This window comes from Cynoglossus semilaevis, chromosome 16 (genome assembly GCF_000523025.1).
Source record: "Cynoglossus semilaevis isolate Cse_v1.0 chromosome 16, Cse_v1.0, whole genome shotgun sequence".
In the NCBI taxonomy this organism is placed as follows: domain Eukaryota; kingdom Metazoa; phylum Chordata; class Actinopteri; order Pleuronectiformes; family Cynoglossidae; genus Cynoglossus; species Cynoglossus semilaevis.
In genome coordinates this window covers 13,031,009-13,047,317 of record NC_024322.1, presented here as the reverse complement: position 1 = coordinate 13,047,317, position 16,309 = coordinate 13,031,009, and the positions used below count along the sequence as shown (strand labels likewise).

The following is a 16,309-nucleotide window of genomic DNA, read 5'->3' as shown; positions in this document are numbered from 1 at the left end:
AAGTTTGCTTAAAAATACATCAGTCACACAGATAAAGGAGACGAGGCTTCAGAGAAAGACTGAAACCAAATGGGGATACATTGGTGGATTTGCCCTTTACTCATAGCTGTTACACAAGTTCTCTAAAGAGACGAGTCAGAATGGAAGCGTAGTGTGGTTTTGTGTAATATATATATATATATATAGCGTATATACCCTTACACCATGCAAGCATCCCTGCAGTCCTGGAACAGCCTGTTTCCTAGTTTCTTCTATTAAGTGTGGCCTGTTTCAGAAAAGAAAATACAACTCCCCGTGGTGAGTTTTAAATCCCATTAGTGAACTGAGCTGTGGTACATGAGATCAAGCACTGCTGCCAGACAAAAGACAAAAAAAGAAACGCTAAAGTTATGGACCAATCTCATTCAGAAGAGACAAGGCCAGTGTCTAATATTTGCTAACACTTTGGTTTCTCACAATATTTTTTTTGTTTTTAGATCCAAATGATTTTTTAATTATTCCAGAGAAAGCTTTTAATGGCATCATGATTATTTCCAGGGCAGAAGGTGTCATAACAGGCCGCCTCCTCTCTGCCCCTTTAAACCACTCACTCTGTTTCCTTCTGTGGCTCCAGGAGGGTTTTATTTATAGTTGGAAGACCCAAAGCAGGCTTTGAAGTGATTATGAAATAATGCCTCCAAAATATGACATTGGAGCTTTGAGATTTGGACCAAAATGAAAGGACACACTCTCTTTCATTACCATTTTAATTAAGGTGAACTTGACAAGGTTGTCTGGTCTGTTGCTTAACAGTCTGACTCAGGTCAACATGAGCAGCAATAATATTTCTGCCAGTCTACATCATCAGCTGACGCTGAAATCTATACAGACAAAACCTACAAAACCTGTGTGACCTCGGAAAGAAAATCTGTTTTTAGGCATGTTAATTAGTCATTTAAATACCCAAATACAGTAATACATCATGTCATGGCTAATCAGATAAATCACTGGTTAACTGTTGATTAATCATGATTAATTGTGGTAATTCCACATTCTCAAATATAACATAAATATGTCAATATATGTTACTGGAACAGAAGGACAAATAACAGCAGTTAAATGCATTTGATTCACACTCCTTTTTCTTTCGGCTTTGTCCCTTTTTCAGGGGTCGCCACAGCGAATCATTGATTTCCATCTCTCCCTGTTCTCTGCATCTTCTACTCTGCCTCCAACTCACTGCATCCATATATCTCCTCTTTGTCTCCTACCTGGTAGCTCCATCTCCAACATTCTTCTACCAATGTATCCACTGTCCCTCCTCTGCACATGTCCAAACCATCTCAATCTGGCTTCTCTAGCTTTTTCTCCAAACCTTCCTGTCTGTGTTGTCCCTCTAATGACCTCATTCCTGATCCTGTCCATCCTTGTCACTCCTAAAGACAATCTTAGCATTTTTAACTAATTTAATTTATTTTGATTCACACTCCAAATAATAAGTCAAATAATGAACTGGAAACATTCAGTTGAAATATGTGAAACTTAAACCCCAAATAATGAACAGGAAAAATTCAGTTGAAATATGTGAAACTTAAACCCATGATTGATTCTCAGCCTCATCCACGGCTTTCCAATTTGCTTCACAGAGTTGCTTGATTTTATAGAACCCTTCAGAAGTTGTAACTTTCAGAACAAGATGAAATATCCCCAACAGTATTAAACACTGACAGTCCTTAACAATCATTGTGGTGATTACATCCTTCATCTTGTCACCTGTTGAAGTCGGAATTCCAGAAAAATGAATTCTGGGCCATAAGATGGTGTTTAAAGATTCAGGTTTTTCTCCCCACAGTGTGTGTAAATGACAACATATAAATCGCCTGTTCCAGCTGTGTATTTTTTATTCTTTAAGTCCTGCAATCACACTGGAGTCATACTCACCAGATTTATGCTAACAGTAGATTCTAAGAAGTGTCTGGTCACTGATGTTGATGTTGTTCCATGTCTTCGTATCATTGATTTGATACGTTGCGCTCGAGGAGAAGCCGAAGTGTCACTGTAGGCAGTGAGGGCTCTGCTCCCATTTCCGGGGCCGTCTTTCTTTTCTGTCTTTTCATTAAGTGTCATCATGGAGTGGTGTACAGTTGTCACAGACAGCTGCCACCTCGCAGGCTTTAATGCCAGTTGAAGGGAGGCATGAAAAGGTAGGAGAGCCTTTTTTGTTTTGTTTCGTGTTGTGTTAAAATCAGGGGGAAATGCCAGCCATCAAATAGTAAACAATGACGAGATTTGAACGTTAACTTGCAAAACATTGCGCCCGAGCCGTCTCACAGGAGTCGGTGGAAATCTGTAAATAAGAAGAACAAAAGCTGGAGCGAAATCTAATCGTCCTTGAAAGAATGTGCCACCATTTTTTAATATCTTCTGCCCTGATGCCCAGAGGTATAGCAGCAGGATGGGTGTGGGGGGAGGGCGGCGGGGGGGTGTGCTGTCGGTACCGGGTGATGGGGCATTACTCTCGCGCCATTGACTTCATTACAGTCCTTCTCACATATCCATCCCTCACCCTTTCCAGATGCCCTTGCCAGCCTGTAATTCACTTAATTCCTTGATTATCAATTCTGACAGCATACGGGCAGAAAGGTCAGTCCTTATTGTGGGTATACACCTGAACACTGGCACAAAAATAAAGGCTTCAGCGTCACCTAAAGCAGAGCCGGAGTGGGAGGAAGAAGTAAACCAATCGTACATAACCAGTGGGTTTCATTAAATTTTTCATGAGTCACAGACTCGAGAGGCAAACCGCTAGAGAAGACGCACCAAAGTATGCATCAGCAAACGCGAAAGACAGGGAGGGAGGAGAGAATGAACACGCCATTGAAGCATTTCTCCACTTGTTTTAAACATCTGTTTCTCACTCTGTCCTCAGTGCCCATCCATTTGATGAGATTGAGTTTGCCAGGCCTAAAGTGTGTGCAGCAGACACACGAGCAAGTGTTTCCCCCAGAGGAGATGCGATCTAAATTGGAAAGCAACATGACAACTGTGCTCTTAACAGGCACATAATCAAAAACCACACCCACCGTTACGCACCACTACTTTTATTTTGAAGGCCCTTTCACTCTCTGCTTCACTTCACGCATGTAAGATTTACATGACAATCTCCTGTCATCGCCTGCTCAAAATTCCCAGCCTGGTTTGCATAGTTGCCAAGTGTTTTTGTGCACATTTGAATTTTCTAAAAATAACACACACACACACAAAAGCCACCTGATCTTTTGGTGCTTGATTTTAAAGACAACGTAGAATTTATTGCCACACTCTTTTGGAATAGATAGAGACTTCTGATTTTTCAAGGTTATCTTTTCCATAACTCTGTGTTTTTGTTGCAACAATTCCATCTGTGCCATTTTGACAAAAACTGCATGTTCATTTTTTGGTGCTGTTGTTTTTTTTTACAAAAACTGTGAAAAAGAGGAAATAACAGCCCTTCCTCTACCTGTTAGAACCCCACACTTATTCACACACACCCACACACACACAGAAATGGACATAGCTAAGTATTTTAAGGCAAATGAGTGTATTTTTTAGATGATAAAACCTAGAGAAGAAGCATGTGTTTGGAGACACCTGGAGAGAAGTAGACCTGGTAGTTCATTATTAATAGGGAAAGTGGTGGCTTAGTGGTTAAGGAAGCAGACTTGGGTCTGGAAGGTTTCAGGTTTGAGTGCCTAACTGCCAAGTTGCCACTGAGGTCCTCTGGTCATGGCAACGTGGGCTCTTAAAGCTGCCGCTGTTCACTTTGGTGATGGGTTAAAAGCAGAGGTCACATTTGGAGTGTGCTGTGTCACAATGACAAATAGTTCACTTTCCTTTTCCTTAATTCTGACGGGAGTATATCGCTCAAACAATGAGGCTACGAAAGGTCTATGGGATGCAACCACACACACACACACCCACACCCACCCACACACACACATTTTCATTTCAGGAAATGTTGTGATAGAATTAGCTACACTACATGCAAAGCCTCTGACAGCTTGCCTGGGATGAGTTGGCTGATTCTTCCCAGTCGCTTGGCTTTACTTCTTCTCACGACTTTTTCCTCATCAATCTTATTTAATTAGTTGTTCCAGCCGGGGGAGATTTCTGCCTCACCTGATCCCCCTTTTTTTTCCAGGTTGTTCCTAATCCAGTCCAAACAATCGTTAAAAAGAGCTGCATTTTACAAGTCGGTGTTTACATTTACAGTTGCAGACAGCTGGGTGTGTTGCTCTGGTACTGCATGGCGTTCTGAGGTGTATGGATAATGTGTCATCGCCACAAGGTAATTATCTAAAGCTATACTTAGACACCGTGAAGTCACTTATGGGAAATGACCTCCTAAATATTGAGGAAAGTATAACGTTGATGCTTCGGCATTATGACAATAATGAAAGCACCTAATTTGTACATAATGAAAAGTCGAGGGATCAGCCAAGTCATTAGGACTTTAATCTCTGGGGATCCTAAATATCTGTAACAGTTGAGAGAGAGCTCTGCTGCTAATTCAAAGGAAGACAGTCCATTTGACAACATAAGTCAGAGACCTACAGTAATTGATTCTGGTAAAGACGACACCTGAGGGTTCTCGTTTGGAGATTTCACATTGTTACTTGTATTATTCTAAAGAGGAGACGTCTGTCATGCTGTGTGTCTGGTGTACATGTGTTTGACAAACATGCTCCTAAGACAACAGCCTTCCACTGTTTTCACGCATCCCTCTCCCCCACTAACCAGGTGCTACCTGCCAGGCACTTCATTAGCCCGGCTCTGCAGACGGACAGTGACGGAAACAGGCTTTTTGAGCTTCATTCTCGCTGTTCATTAGAGTCAAAATATATGTCAGGAAACGTCGCGTATATTTTTACTCGACAGAGTCTGCGTCTCTCATCGGCACTCGTGTCTTTGTCTGGCTCCAGTCACATTTTGTTGAGGTTTATTCAGAAGTCAGTTATATTTGTTACAAATAAAACAATTATTTTCGTTGTGAATGGATTTTAAACTCGGCCGATTTAGCTGTGGTACATTTGTGGATCACATGCTTGGAGTCTGGTATTGCATTTCATATTTCATATTGATTTAAACTTTGTTCCCAACCATACATTTTTCCCCTTGGCAATCAGGGAAAAAAAGCATTTGTTAATCTAATCATTTATGTGAAACAGCCTGAGTCATGCACAGATACTGAAGTAGACCATGTTGTGCTTTTCGTCATATTTCAGGCGACCCCATTTGAGTTCTAGGCGACCCAGTGTCGAGTCATAACCCCAAGCTTGAAAACCCCTCTTTTCAAACTTTTTACTTGCGCCCAGGTCTATTCCAAAAATACAAACACAGAAGACGCAGCAACTCTAAACATGCCAGTAAAAATGTGTGGCCTAACTGTGTCTAAAGGTCAAGGCCTTCAGTGACGACACCAGGGCATCAGTCAACTGACCAGGGAGTTTCAAAATAAACAGGTAGTTACGCAGGATCTGAGGAGTTACGTGGTCTTTTCCAGACGATTTCCTCTTAAAAAGTACAAAACGCTTGAACGTCGATCTCAGTAGTCACTGAAGCTCACACTCCACTCGGTTCAAGGCATTCGAACGCCCCGTGCTCCCAGCATGACTGCTGTGACAGTGAAAACAGCACATAAATGTAATTGCATTTGATTCCGGCTACACCTCTGCCATTATCGAGTCAACCAGCACTGGCTTGTTTGAATCAATACCAATGTTATCACAAGGCCCCAGGTGAGCGAGATGTAAAGGGAAAATCAGGTGTGACAACAGCTCGTCAATCATCAATAGAGTCGTCTCCTCTCCATTCCTGGCCATTGACTAACCTATTGAATGCTGATGAGGGAGGGAATTGATCTCCTCCTGCACTCGCTCCTGCTGAGGCCGACTTTGCGTGGAAGAAAGTGAGGAAAAGGCAATCACGGGTAAACGGTGATGGGAAACAAAGAGGAGGAGCGGGAGAAGTAAATGGTCCAAAGGGGAGTGGAATTATCTCTAATTTGTAGAGTCTGGAGGCTTTAAGGTAATCAACAAGATTGATAAAATAGTTGCCAAAACAAGTCTGTGTTGAACTCACTGTTCCACACACTGCAGGGCAAACAGATGCTGGAGGAGGTCGGTTCAATGACATCGCGTTCAGTACACACTAGATGGCGCACTGTGGGACTTGTTGTCTGTGGGTGATCTGTGTATTTAAAGACATACAGAGAGGTGACTGCAAACTACAAAATGATTGAGATGTAGAACTGTCAAAGTCGAGGAACTTTAAAGTTCTTTTTTTCTTGTGGACTTCTACTTTTCTTTTTCATTACCATCTTCCTCTGCTTCTATTACTCTTCTTCACTCTCCATCTCCCTTTCTGTGGTTGCCACAGCCAATCATTTCTCTCCGTCTCACCCTATCCCTTACCTCATCTACTTTTACACCAGTGTCATCAACCATCACCACATCCTCTTTCAGCAAGTCCATAAAATCATCTCTGAGGTCTTCTTCTTCTTCCTCTTTTCTCCAGTATGTCTCTTCAGGAAGTGTCCAAATGTCCAAACTATCTCTAACTTTGTCTCCTGGCTGCTCTGCCTTCACTGTCCTTCTCATCTCTTTTTCTGTCCCTCCTGGTCGCAAGTTTTATTGATTTATTCAACAATTAATCGTGATTAATTCTTTAGCCTTGTTGAGAGATTTCTATCTAAAACACCATTGAAAATTTTGCTGGCAAAGAGTAATTCCATGAACTGCACTGCAGATATGTGTTGGGTTTAATAACGTACTTTTTAAACTGTATTTTACACAATATTTATTGTATTGTTAATAATCATTTTGTCAATATAAAACTCCAGCCCTTCATTAAAGATCATGGCCGATCTAATTAGTCTTCTTCTGCTGTGGTGGTAATACATGGTGACGGCACATGAGATGAAAGGGGTTGATTAAAATGGACGCTGCACTGCTGGCAATAACTTCTTACCCGTGATGGGCCTGTACTCTGAGCATATTGACAAGTGTGATGCAAAACAATCTGTGGAACCCAGAGGCGTGCATGATAAATGGTGCTGAGCATTTCAAAATCAATCAGCATTTTAAACATGTTTTAAGGCGCTATCAGCTTTATTGAGAGTCCATTTGAGTGAGATGACATTTTTATTTTCTCTGCATTACCCTCACCTTAATATTCAAATCATCACCCCAGAAAAGCCCAAGCAGGCCATCACTGGATGCTGCTGTGTGGACGTTAGACCATCAAAGATAATTGCATGCTAATGTTCAATAAGCCTTGTAAGTTGCTGAAGATGAGTGCGGCTGCCAAAAAAGCATTGCCAAGGGAAAGCACACCTAATCCCCCGGCTGTGGCCGTTGAAGTTTAATACTGAGCTCCTCTGGTCGGCCACTTACAACGAGGTGGAAGAAACAATTACACAATGGGCCACCAGAGCACAATTAATGAATAACTGAGGAGCTGCCCACATTTACGCTCCCTAACAAAGATGCATTTCCCCACATACAAAGAAGCTTAAACTTGTACAAAAGCAGATGAAGAGGGCTGTCTGTTCCGGCTCACTGGACGATGACGTTTATGCAGGAGGAGCTTGTTGTTTTACAAGCTTCTATTTATCATGTTCACCCCCTCCACTCTGCTGTGTAATCTAATTACATGGTGCTGTGTAGATATAATGACCAAAATATGCCATCAAAAGAGGCCAAGTATAAAATCGTATATGTTGTGTTGAAACTAAACAAAATTGGATCATTTTTTGGGAGGTATTAATGATGCAGACTTGTATTTAATCTAATTAATATTTATAGTAGAAAAGTATTGATGCATGTTATAAGTTAACAGTTAAGAAATAAGACAATAACTGTTTCTTGACCGTTCCTCGGGGTTGGCCGTCGTAGTAAAATTCTGCAAAATTATTATGACTGATTCTTTCACTCAACTCACTCTTTTGGTTAGAAAAAATAATAATAATAATAATAATAATGTGGACATTAAAACAGGCCATTAGGGGAGAGACCCAGGGCCTTAGAACCTTTGATGTAGCTTTTAAGCAATGTAAAGTGTAAATGACTGCATCAGGAAGTCAAAATTTTAAATATCTCATCACGGGCTACATGGTGGATTAGTGGTTTGTACTGTTGCTTTACATCAAGGAGGTCACAGTTCCAAACCCAGGTCAAAGTGATGTTTTCTGTATAGTACAATTGTGGTCTGGTCTTTGCAGACAGTGTGTGGATGTTATTTAACTTACCAAGTCTAGTCACACATAATCTTTCCATCTCATGATAACAAAGAACTGCTATAGATTGGATTTTTTTGCTTTTGTGCAATTTAGTATTAGAGCTGCAGAACCTAAAGACCTGGATGAGTGATGGTTCAAGAATCTGATGTGTCAGCTTCATTATTTACAGAAGTTATTTTTCCTGTCCGGACCACAACTCAGTGCTGGAGTTTCCAACTAAAACTGGGTCAGAGTAGTTTTCAACATAATGTAGTACTGCACATGTAGAAGCCTCGTGTACTCCAGCTGGAACAGGAACCATCCTGACTGCACGGCTGTCAATACACTGTAGGTCTACATACATTTACTGACTACCTCGTCAGAAAGGGGGATTAAAATAGAAAGAATGAGAGTTTAATTGATGAGATACAATAATAATGACTGACTGACTGACAGGTACCAGTATCTTTCCCCTCCCCCTCCACCTGCGTCCCTTTTCTCTCTGGTGTCTACACACGTGAAATGGTTACGCTGCAGAAATAAAGACCCGCGGTGACTTCACACTCCAGTTCGTTTCTCCACTGGAGCTCCGTGCCACGTCGTAATTTACGACCAAGTCTGATATCTTATTACAAGATGTATTTCCTCTCTGCTCTAATAAGAACATAGATTACAGACAAACCTGAATTCACCATAGGCTCCCGGTTGATTGCATGGCCGCCCGTGGTGTTAGCCTATATCTTTTTTTAAAGCGTCAGCACCCGGCTATTTACATTCATCCACTAAGCTTTAAAACAAATGATAATCGATCTGGGACGTGATGAAAAGGCCGGCCCTGCTGCAAATTAAAGGCAACGCAAGGTGACAAGGACAAGAGGCGAACGAGCGTCACCACTCAGAGTTCACGCTGTAATAAAGGAGCCGAGAACTTGAATGGTTGTAAATGGCCACAGACGTGTACCAGGAGGGTTTTTAATCCGGACCTGATCGGTGACCCGTGTCTGTCAATCACCCGTCACTCACCCTCTGGTTTTCCCTCAGTCTGAACTGTGAGCTCTCAGCAGCAGGAGAATGTAGAACATATTGGACAGTACATAAAAACAGATGCTTTTTATTTGACTATTGCTATGAACTGAAAGTTCCTTCCAGGAAGTCTTGAAATTCCTGAAATAATGAGGCTCGATAGTCTTGTTTGTGTTGGGGTTTTAAGCTTTTTGATTTCATAAATTTAAATCATTGAACCCTAAATGTGCATATTTTAAAATGGCAACCTATAAAAACATGTTTTATTCCTCATTAAAAATTCAAAAATCTTGAATTTCCTGAAGTCATCTATTTTTAATCCCAGGAAGGGCAGGACTTTTTCTATGGTAACGTAACTTCCTGCTTCCTGTTCCTTGTTGCCCGGCCTGTGATGCTTAAGAGAAAACCTGCAGAGGTCGTACTGTATGTTGAAGTACTTTTGCGTGTTGTAGTGATGTTCCAGTACTTTACTTTCTATTCAGTGCTCACCCCAGTGTGTGTGGCACACTTGGCAACATTGTGCTGGTGTTTTTTTATTTTGTCCCACTTCTGGGTGTAAACCCCTGACTGGTCGTTTGTGGTTCTCAGTTTGAATTTGCTGATGCACATTGTTCTTTTTGCTTTATGCGATTTGTAAGACAAACAACGTCACACATTTTTACTTGTTCGACGAATGTTCGGCCTCAAAAGCAAACAAATGATTGGGGAAAGTAAACGTAATCATCGTCCATCAGCGTTCGACGAATCGGCCTCAAAAGCAAACAAATGACTGCAGAAAGTAAACGTAATCATCGTCCATCAGCCGTCCTGTGACATGGTGTGTTTTATGAAAGAACTTATGATTACAAGTGTCAAGTTTTTAAACGGAGCCACAGCAGCAGATACTACACATACATGATGTCATTCACACACAGTTATTGTATTTTTGGGCAAGAAAAATGAAAAAAACTGGACTAATTTCAAGAGTAGCAGCAAATGTCATTTACATAAATGATAAAAAAAATGCAATTAAATACCACAACATTGAAAAAAGAAAAGCAAGACTTCTGAGCACCGATTTCAGTCCCTGGGCCTTACGTTGTCTTACGCTGCCTGGCTGTGCTGACGGCTCCTAATCCTTGCAAGGAATTTACACACACGTGTGGATTATTATACTTATGGACTAACAGCATAGAGTAAACAGAAGAATGCATTACTTCCTTCCACTTGTGAAAAGCAAAGGGACCACGAGGCTGCTGAGAAGTCATTTCTCAGCAGGCAGGCGAGCGAAGCAATTCCATCACGGCGTTGAGGAAAAAGGCATTTTTTAATGGGAAAAAATGGGAGGCGGGGGAAGAGTTAGCAGTAGCAGCCAGGATAATTGATGGCAACTGTTTGGCTATGAGATTAAGATTCATGAATGGGACCACACATGAGGGCTGGAGAGCGGTATGAGCGGAAGGCATGAAGGATATGAGGCGAGGCTCCGACTGGGCCGCCGGCTTAATTGATAGAATGTCGGCCCAGATGCAGTGTAAAAAAAAAAAGAGGAATTATCTAAAAGAAAATTTTTCCAACTTGAAAATGAAGAGCAGAGCAGGCCAACATCAAGACCTTTACTGACAATGATAGATTGGGGGAGGGACAGAAAAGAGGGGGGGGGGGCACTGCAATGGGAGGAAATAAAAAAAAAAGATGAAAACAGAGTGACGGAGGCCCAGAGGTAAAGAGAAGCAGGTTTGCATGTGGAAGGTCAGTGATTCATATTCTGCGACAGGCTGGTAAAAGCCTGGTAGGGGAAGTTTGTGAGTAACACTCTCCCACTCCTCAACAAATGCCCTTGAGGAGCCTTTTAGCACTTTGCTTAACACATCTGCTCCAGTGGAGCTGTAGAGTGGCCGGCAGAGGACGGAGCTCCAACTGCGAATGTGTCTCGGAGTGTGTGTCTGAGGAAACGGCGTGAAACTAGGACCTGACCCTTACAGCAACCTTTAGAGGATCTACAGTAGAACTGGCAAAATAGCATCTCAGTCATGTTCATTAAGTAGTTAGAAATAATTAAATTAAAATTTTACTGCATGGGCAGAGAGACATAATGTGTTTATCCAATTACTAAAAAAGAAAAAAAAGTATTTGTTTAACTGTAGAACTTTGAAATTTAAATAACATTTCAACACTCATTGTGCATTTGGAGAGGCTTCAACTTCAGGTCAGACGCCTGGCTTGTCCATCCTCTATGGTTGACGAACTTGCAAAGGATAGTAGTTCCATTAATATTGTTGAGGACAAGAACTTGACAGAAAGTTCTGGAAGCAACTCTTGAAGCAAGCCACCATCAAGATGCAGATTCTGAACATTTTTTTCCAAATGTGTTAGTGTGAAACACGTACATCTACTTACTCTTATTATTAAATGCTTAATGAATGCTGTTGTGATATATAATCACAATTAGTCTTTATTAATTTAGATCATAATTAATCACAATAACCATGATTAGTACACGGCTAATTTTTGATTCCCGGTAACAGTGAAAATAACTGAACAGTCCAGCTAATGGATGACAAACTTAGTTTTTAGAAGTAATTTGCCCATAAATATCAACTAACCAACTGAAGTGAAAGAGATTTTAACTGAAGAGGGAACGGACCTGTGTCACAGTGGAGGCTGTGCACAAATCCATGAATGAAAAAATTCAAATGAGGGAAAATGTAAAAATTGGGGTCAAGACTGAGAGGAGACAGGAGACAGGTGGAAGGAGACGTTAATGGTCCTAATCCCACGTGTAATATTTTTTAGCATCAATGAGCCCGTCCTGTTTCATTTTTCCATTTCATTCATTCTTGAATGAAAATGACACCATTTGTCAGTGCGCTAGCCTCGGGGCTCTGCAATTTACATTATGTCCCGCACATTGTTTTATGTAAAATGTGATTTATAAAAATAATAGGAGGAAGAACAAAGTGAGAACGACAGTGCTAAAAATAGTAAGGAATGATATATAAAAAGGTTATAAAGGATTAGTTTTGTATCAGGAGGTGTGAGAATTATTAGCATTTTTTCCCATATATATCCTGTAACAGATATTATCATTTCAGATCCAATACTAGACATTCTAAACAGCCACATTCATAATTTCAGTCTTTCAAGGCCCGATTGGTCAACTCCCAAATCACCAGATTTTACACTAACGACAGTAAATAAAATCTGTCCATCTTTAATACCTGAACCCACTGCAGGTACTTTAATAAATGTGTTTACATTGAATTGTATTGGCTGTTTGAAGTTAAGTCAATTTGATTTATTTGTGCCAGATGTAAAAGTGTGATAAAGGCCGTGAGACCAAAGATAAAAAGACACAGATCATACAGTACACGTTGGTCCAACAGTTAGTGATGTGTTATATACAAATGACATGGCATTTAATCTGCTGCCGCGGTAAAGTGGCAGCTGCAGGCGATGCTCTGTAGCAAACTCCCACAAGGTAGCGGGGCTGTGCAGCAGCAAGGACGTGAATGCTAATGTGAGGCGGACCATATGGGTGAGGCCCAGCGGTGTGGTCGGTCAACCAGAACTCAGAGGGAAGCGGGAGGTTACTGGACCGAGCCACGGTCACGGACGCTCATGCGGTTATTGTTTCCGATGTTTATGAAGCCGTTAGGCAGATGGACTATAATCTGGTCTGTGATGACAATCAGAGACGGTGGATTATAACTCACATTCTGCAGCCCAGGCTCATCTGGGGGACATGAGGGGGACAAGGGACAGCTCTGGCTCTGTCCAGTGTTGCTGGTGGAACATTAGGAATGCATGTGAGGCAGTTTGACTATGCTAACATCTACAAGGCCCCACCTGTTTATTCAAGCCACGTTGGTCGAGCTCAGATATCGACAGTGTTTACTTATGGAAGTGACATTTGCAACTTTATTTGATTCAGTCAGTTACTGGCTATTAGGTTGACCTTTCGGTGGCGTCCGTGGCAGAAACCTATAAACCTCCAAGTCGTGCCTGCTTTATAGGCATTCAATAATCACACGCGGCATTATTGATGGAGTTCCTCTCAGATTGGAATGGCCGAGAAACCACAGGATTACACTGTGTATGTGATCCGGTCATGGTTTTTGAATTAAAAACTGCTTAAATTGCATGGTGTCCTCAACAAACTTTCTTATTGTTGAGTAATTATATTGATTTGCCACATGGCTAATATTATTTTTCCGTTGTTAAAGTAATTTTCGATAGGAATCTCATTGTGGGGAAACGTGAATTGAGACAAATGTACATTTTCAGCAGTGGCTCATAATCTTTTCATTAATTACATACATAGAAAAGTCCGGATATATAGTGATTCATTGCACCTAATTTATCAACTCTGCTTAGATCTGGAAACACAACACAACTACAGTATATACTGAGTAAATATAATAGTCATTTATTATCAATTTTGACAGATCTACCTATAGAAACAAGCAACCATTTGCAAATTAACACAAAAAGGAAGTGACCCGTCCCTCAGCCTGAATGCAGTGAGGCTACAGTTTATTACTGGGTCGGTGTTTGTGATAAAAAAACAAAACAAAACAACTGCATATTAATATATATGAGTTTATTTACAGAAAAACAAACAAACTCAGAATCGCTTATAATAAGCAGACTTGGCCACCATGCTTACTGAATATACTTTATATGTACTTACTACTATGTACTACATCAGGAGTGCCCACACTTTTGACACATATGCAATATCGTCCACTGCTGGTGTTAATGAATAACAAACTGTACGTCAGCACATTACAATGGATTCTCCTTCAGAAATTTTTGTACAACATGAAAATGGAACTTTTCTGCCAGGCTTTGAAGACACTGTGTCTAACTGTGTCTCATGTCTCGAGGATCCAGGAACAGACAGTGTGTTTTACACAGTCTTTACAGTGATATATTGCACAGGGAGAGTAATGGATGTGATCATGCGCTCAGAGGGTGGATATATATCCTGAGCTCTATTTACAACCGGCCCACTCACGGACACACTTACAAACAATTCCACAGTAGAATCACACGGCGACAAATCTTCCAACACGTTCCTCTACATTCACTCCGCACGGCACAGATGGTTCCGTTGTGGTTCACTTGGCACTCGCTACAGACTTAGCTTCCTGCAGAGCTATAGGAATTCAGCGTTTAATCAGACGTCTCACACAGGGAGGTCCATGCAGACGCCACACAGGACTGGGCAGTGTTTAAAAGTCGGCGAGCTCCATAATAATAATAATAATAATACATTTTATTTAAAAAGCGCCTTTCAGGACACTCAAGGACACTTTACATCAAATAATAAAAATAGCCCTCACTAGCATCGCTAGCCTCAGCTACCGGCGTTGGCCCTCGCTAGCAGCGCTAGCCTCAGCTACCGGCGTTAGCCCGAGCACTTGCAAACAAAAGTGCTGGAGTTACAGCAGGATATATTAGGACAATGGAACCGATTAGGTGTAGCACAATTCCATGAAAGCAAGTCGGTAGTGATGGTGTGAAAGCCGAGAAAACACTAAGAAGGAGGGGAATGAGCTCAAACGGCCGGAGAGCAGCGGCAACAGGCATGCCAGCGTCCGCTCTCCACCATTACTGTGAATCCATGAACTGAATGGGTTCAAAAAGAAAAGAGAGAGAAAAAAAGTAAGTTTCACTCGACATCCTTGCCACAGTGGCCCTGGCGCTCTGATCTCAGCACCCTGCCTCAAGGGTGCAATAACAGTTTATTACACCTATCCTCACTTTATGAGCCCCTCTACTCTCCATCCTGCTTCCCTCAAGCCCACGCTAACTGTTATTGAAAACACCCAAGTCTGTCATTTATCATTCCTGAGCAGGACGTTATGCTATGTGGAGTCTAGCTAATCACCGATAGTCGTACAAGTGAAGTCCAGGTCACATTGGAGTACTTTGACGCACCACATACAGTATCTACCAAGACACTGAGGTGTTTGAACACAGTCCATGTCTCTGTACGGCAATGATAATCAACTGGTGGCCCATGGACCAAATCCGGCCCGCTGAATTGTGCAGTCTGGGCCATGACTGGATTTCAGAATAAGTCATCGAATAATAATGTTAAACAACAATGTGGCTCTGGGCAGGGGTGTGTCCGCCTCCCTAAGATGCCTGTTTAGAAATATTTTCTCCCCTCCGACAGATATAGTTAGTGACTCCTGCTTTACAGCCTCTGGTGCCTTAAGAACTGCCATGTTGTATACTACATCATGTAGCTACAGCTGTATGGCCTCTTGGACCTGCTCATCATCAGGGTCGAGTCATGTGATTGTTGCTGATGTAGGCGTTTTAAACATTTCTGACGGTAGCAGCCCGACAGGTCGCTAAAGACGTCCAGAGGGCTGATTTTAATTTCAAGGTGTTTGAATCCAGACGAGTCAGGTGGAGCTCTTGCCTTATGTGACCTCGGTGGTCGTCTGATGTCTGAACCTTGTCTGAAGTACAACTCTAAGTTTTTGTATCACTTTTGTGTTTAATCCCTCAATCCTTAAATCCTCATGAATGGTCATCTTTTTTTTCTCCCGCAGTAAGACGAAGATGAAGAGCCTTATTAAAGTCTAACTGTTTCACTCTCACCTTGTTAAAACTGTCTGTCTCACTGTGGTTTTTTTTCCCCCTAGTATGCGCTGGTACAGAGAACAGGCTGAGCACGCTGTCGGACCTGGAACAGCAGTACCGCACCCTGAGGAAATACTACGAGAACTGTGAAGTCGTTATGGGCAACCTTGAGATCACGAGCATCGACCGTAGCAGGGACCTGACTTTTCTCAGGGTAAGAATTTGCTATATAAATAAAGTTACTTATAAAAAAGTTAATAAAGTAACTCACCTCATGAATTTGAATTCACTGACCAGCAAAAGATGTTTGCTGGTCTGTTTAAGAACCATGTGTCCACCTGATCTGAACTTTGTCTCAAACTTCTGCAATGGTGGCAGATCATGAGATATTTTTATTACGATGGAAAGGATGCAAAAAAAAAGACCTTAATCGACACATGTCTATTCGTACTGTAGGTGTCGGCAGCC

At 41.6% G+C, this 16,309-nt stretch overlaps 1 protein-coding gene across 1 annotated transcript in view; it reads left to right on the top strand.

Moving 5' to 3' along the window:
• LOC112488285 (receptor tyrosine-protein kinase erbB-4-like) overlaps nt 1-16,183 on the top strand; it is a 114,729-nt gene extending 98,546 nt beyond the window's left edge. Inside the window, exons 2-3 of the mRNA XM_025063720.1 lie at nt 15,904-16,055; nt 16,139-16,183. Coding sequence (XP_024919488.1) covers nt 15,904-16,055; nt 16,139-16,183 — 197 coding nt within the window. The remainder of the gene's footprint in view (nt 1-15,903; nt 16,056-16,138) is intronic.
• Nucleotides 16,184-16,309: the final 126 nt, after the last annotated feature.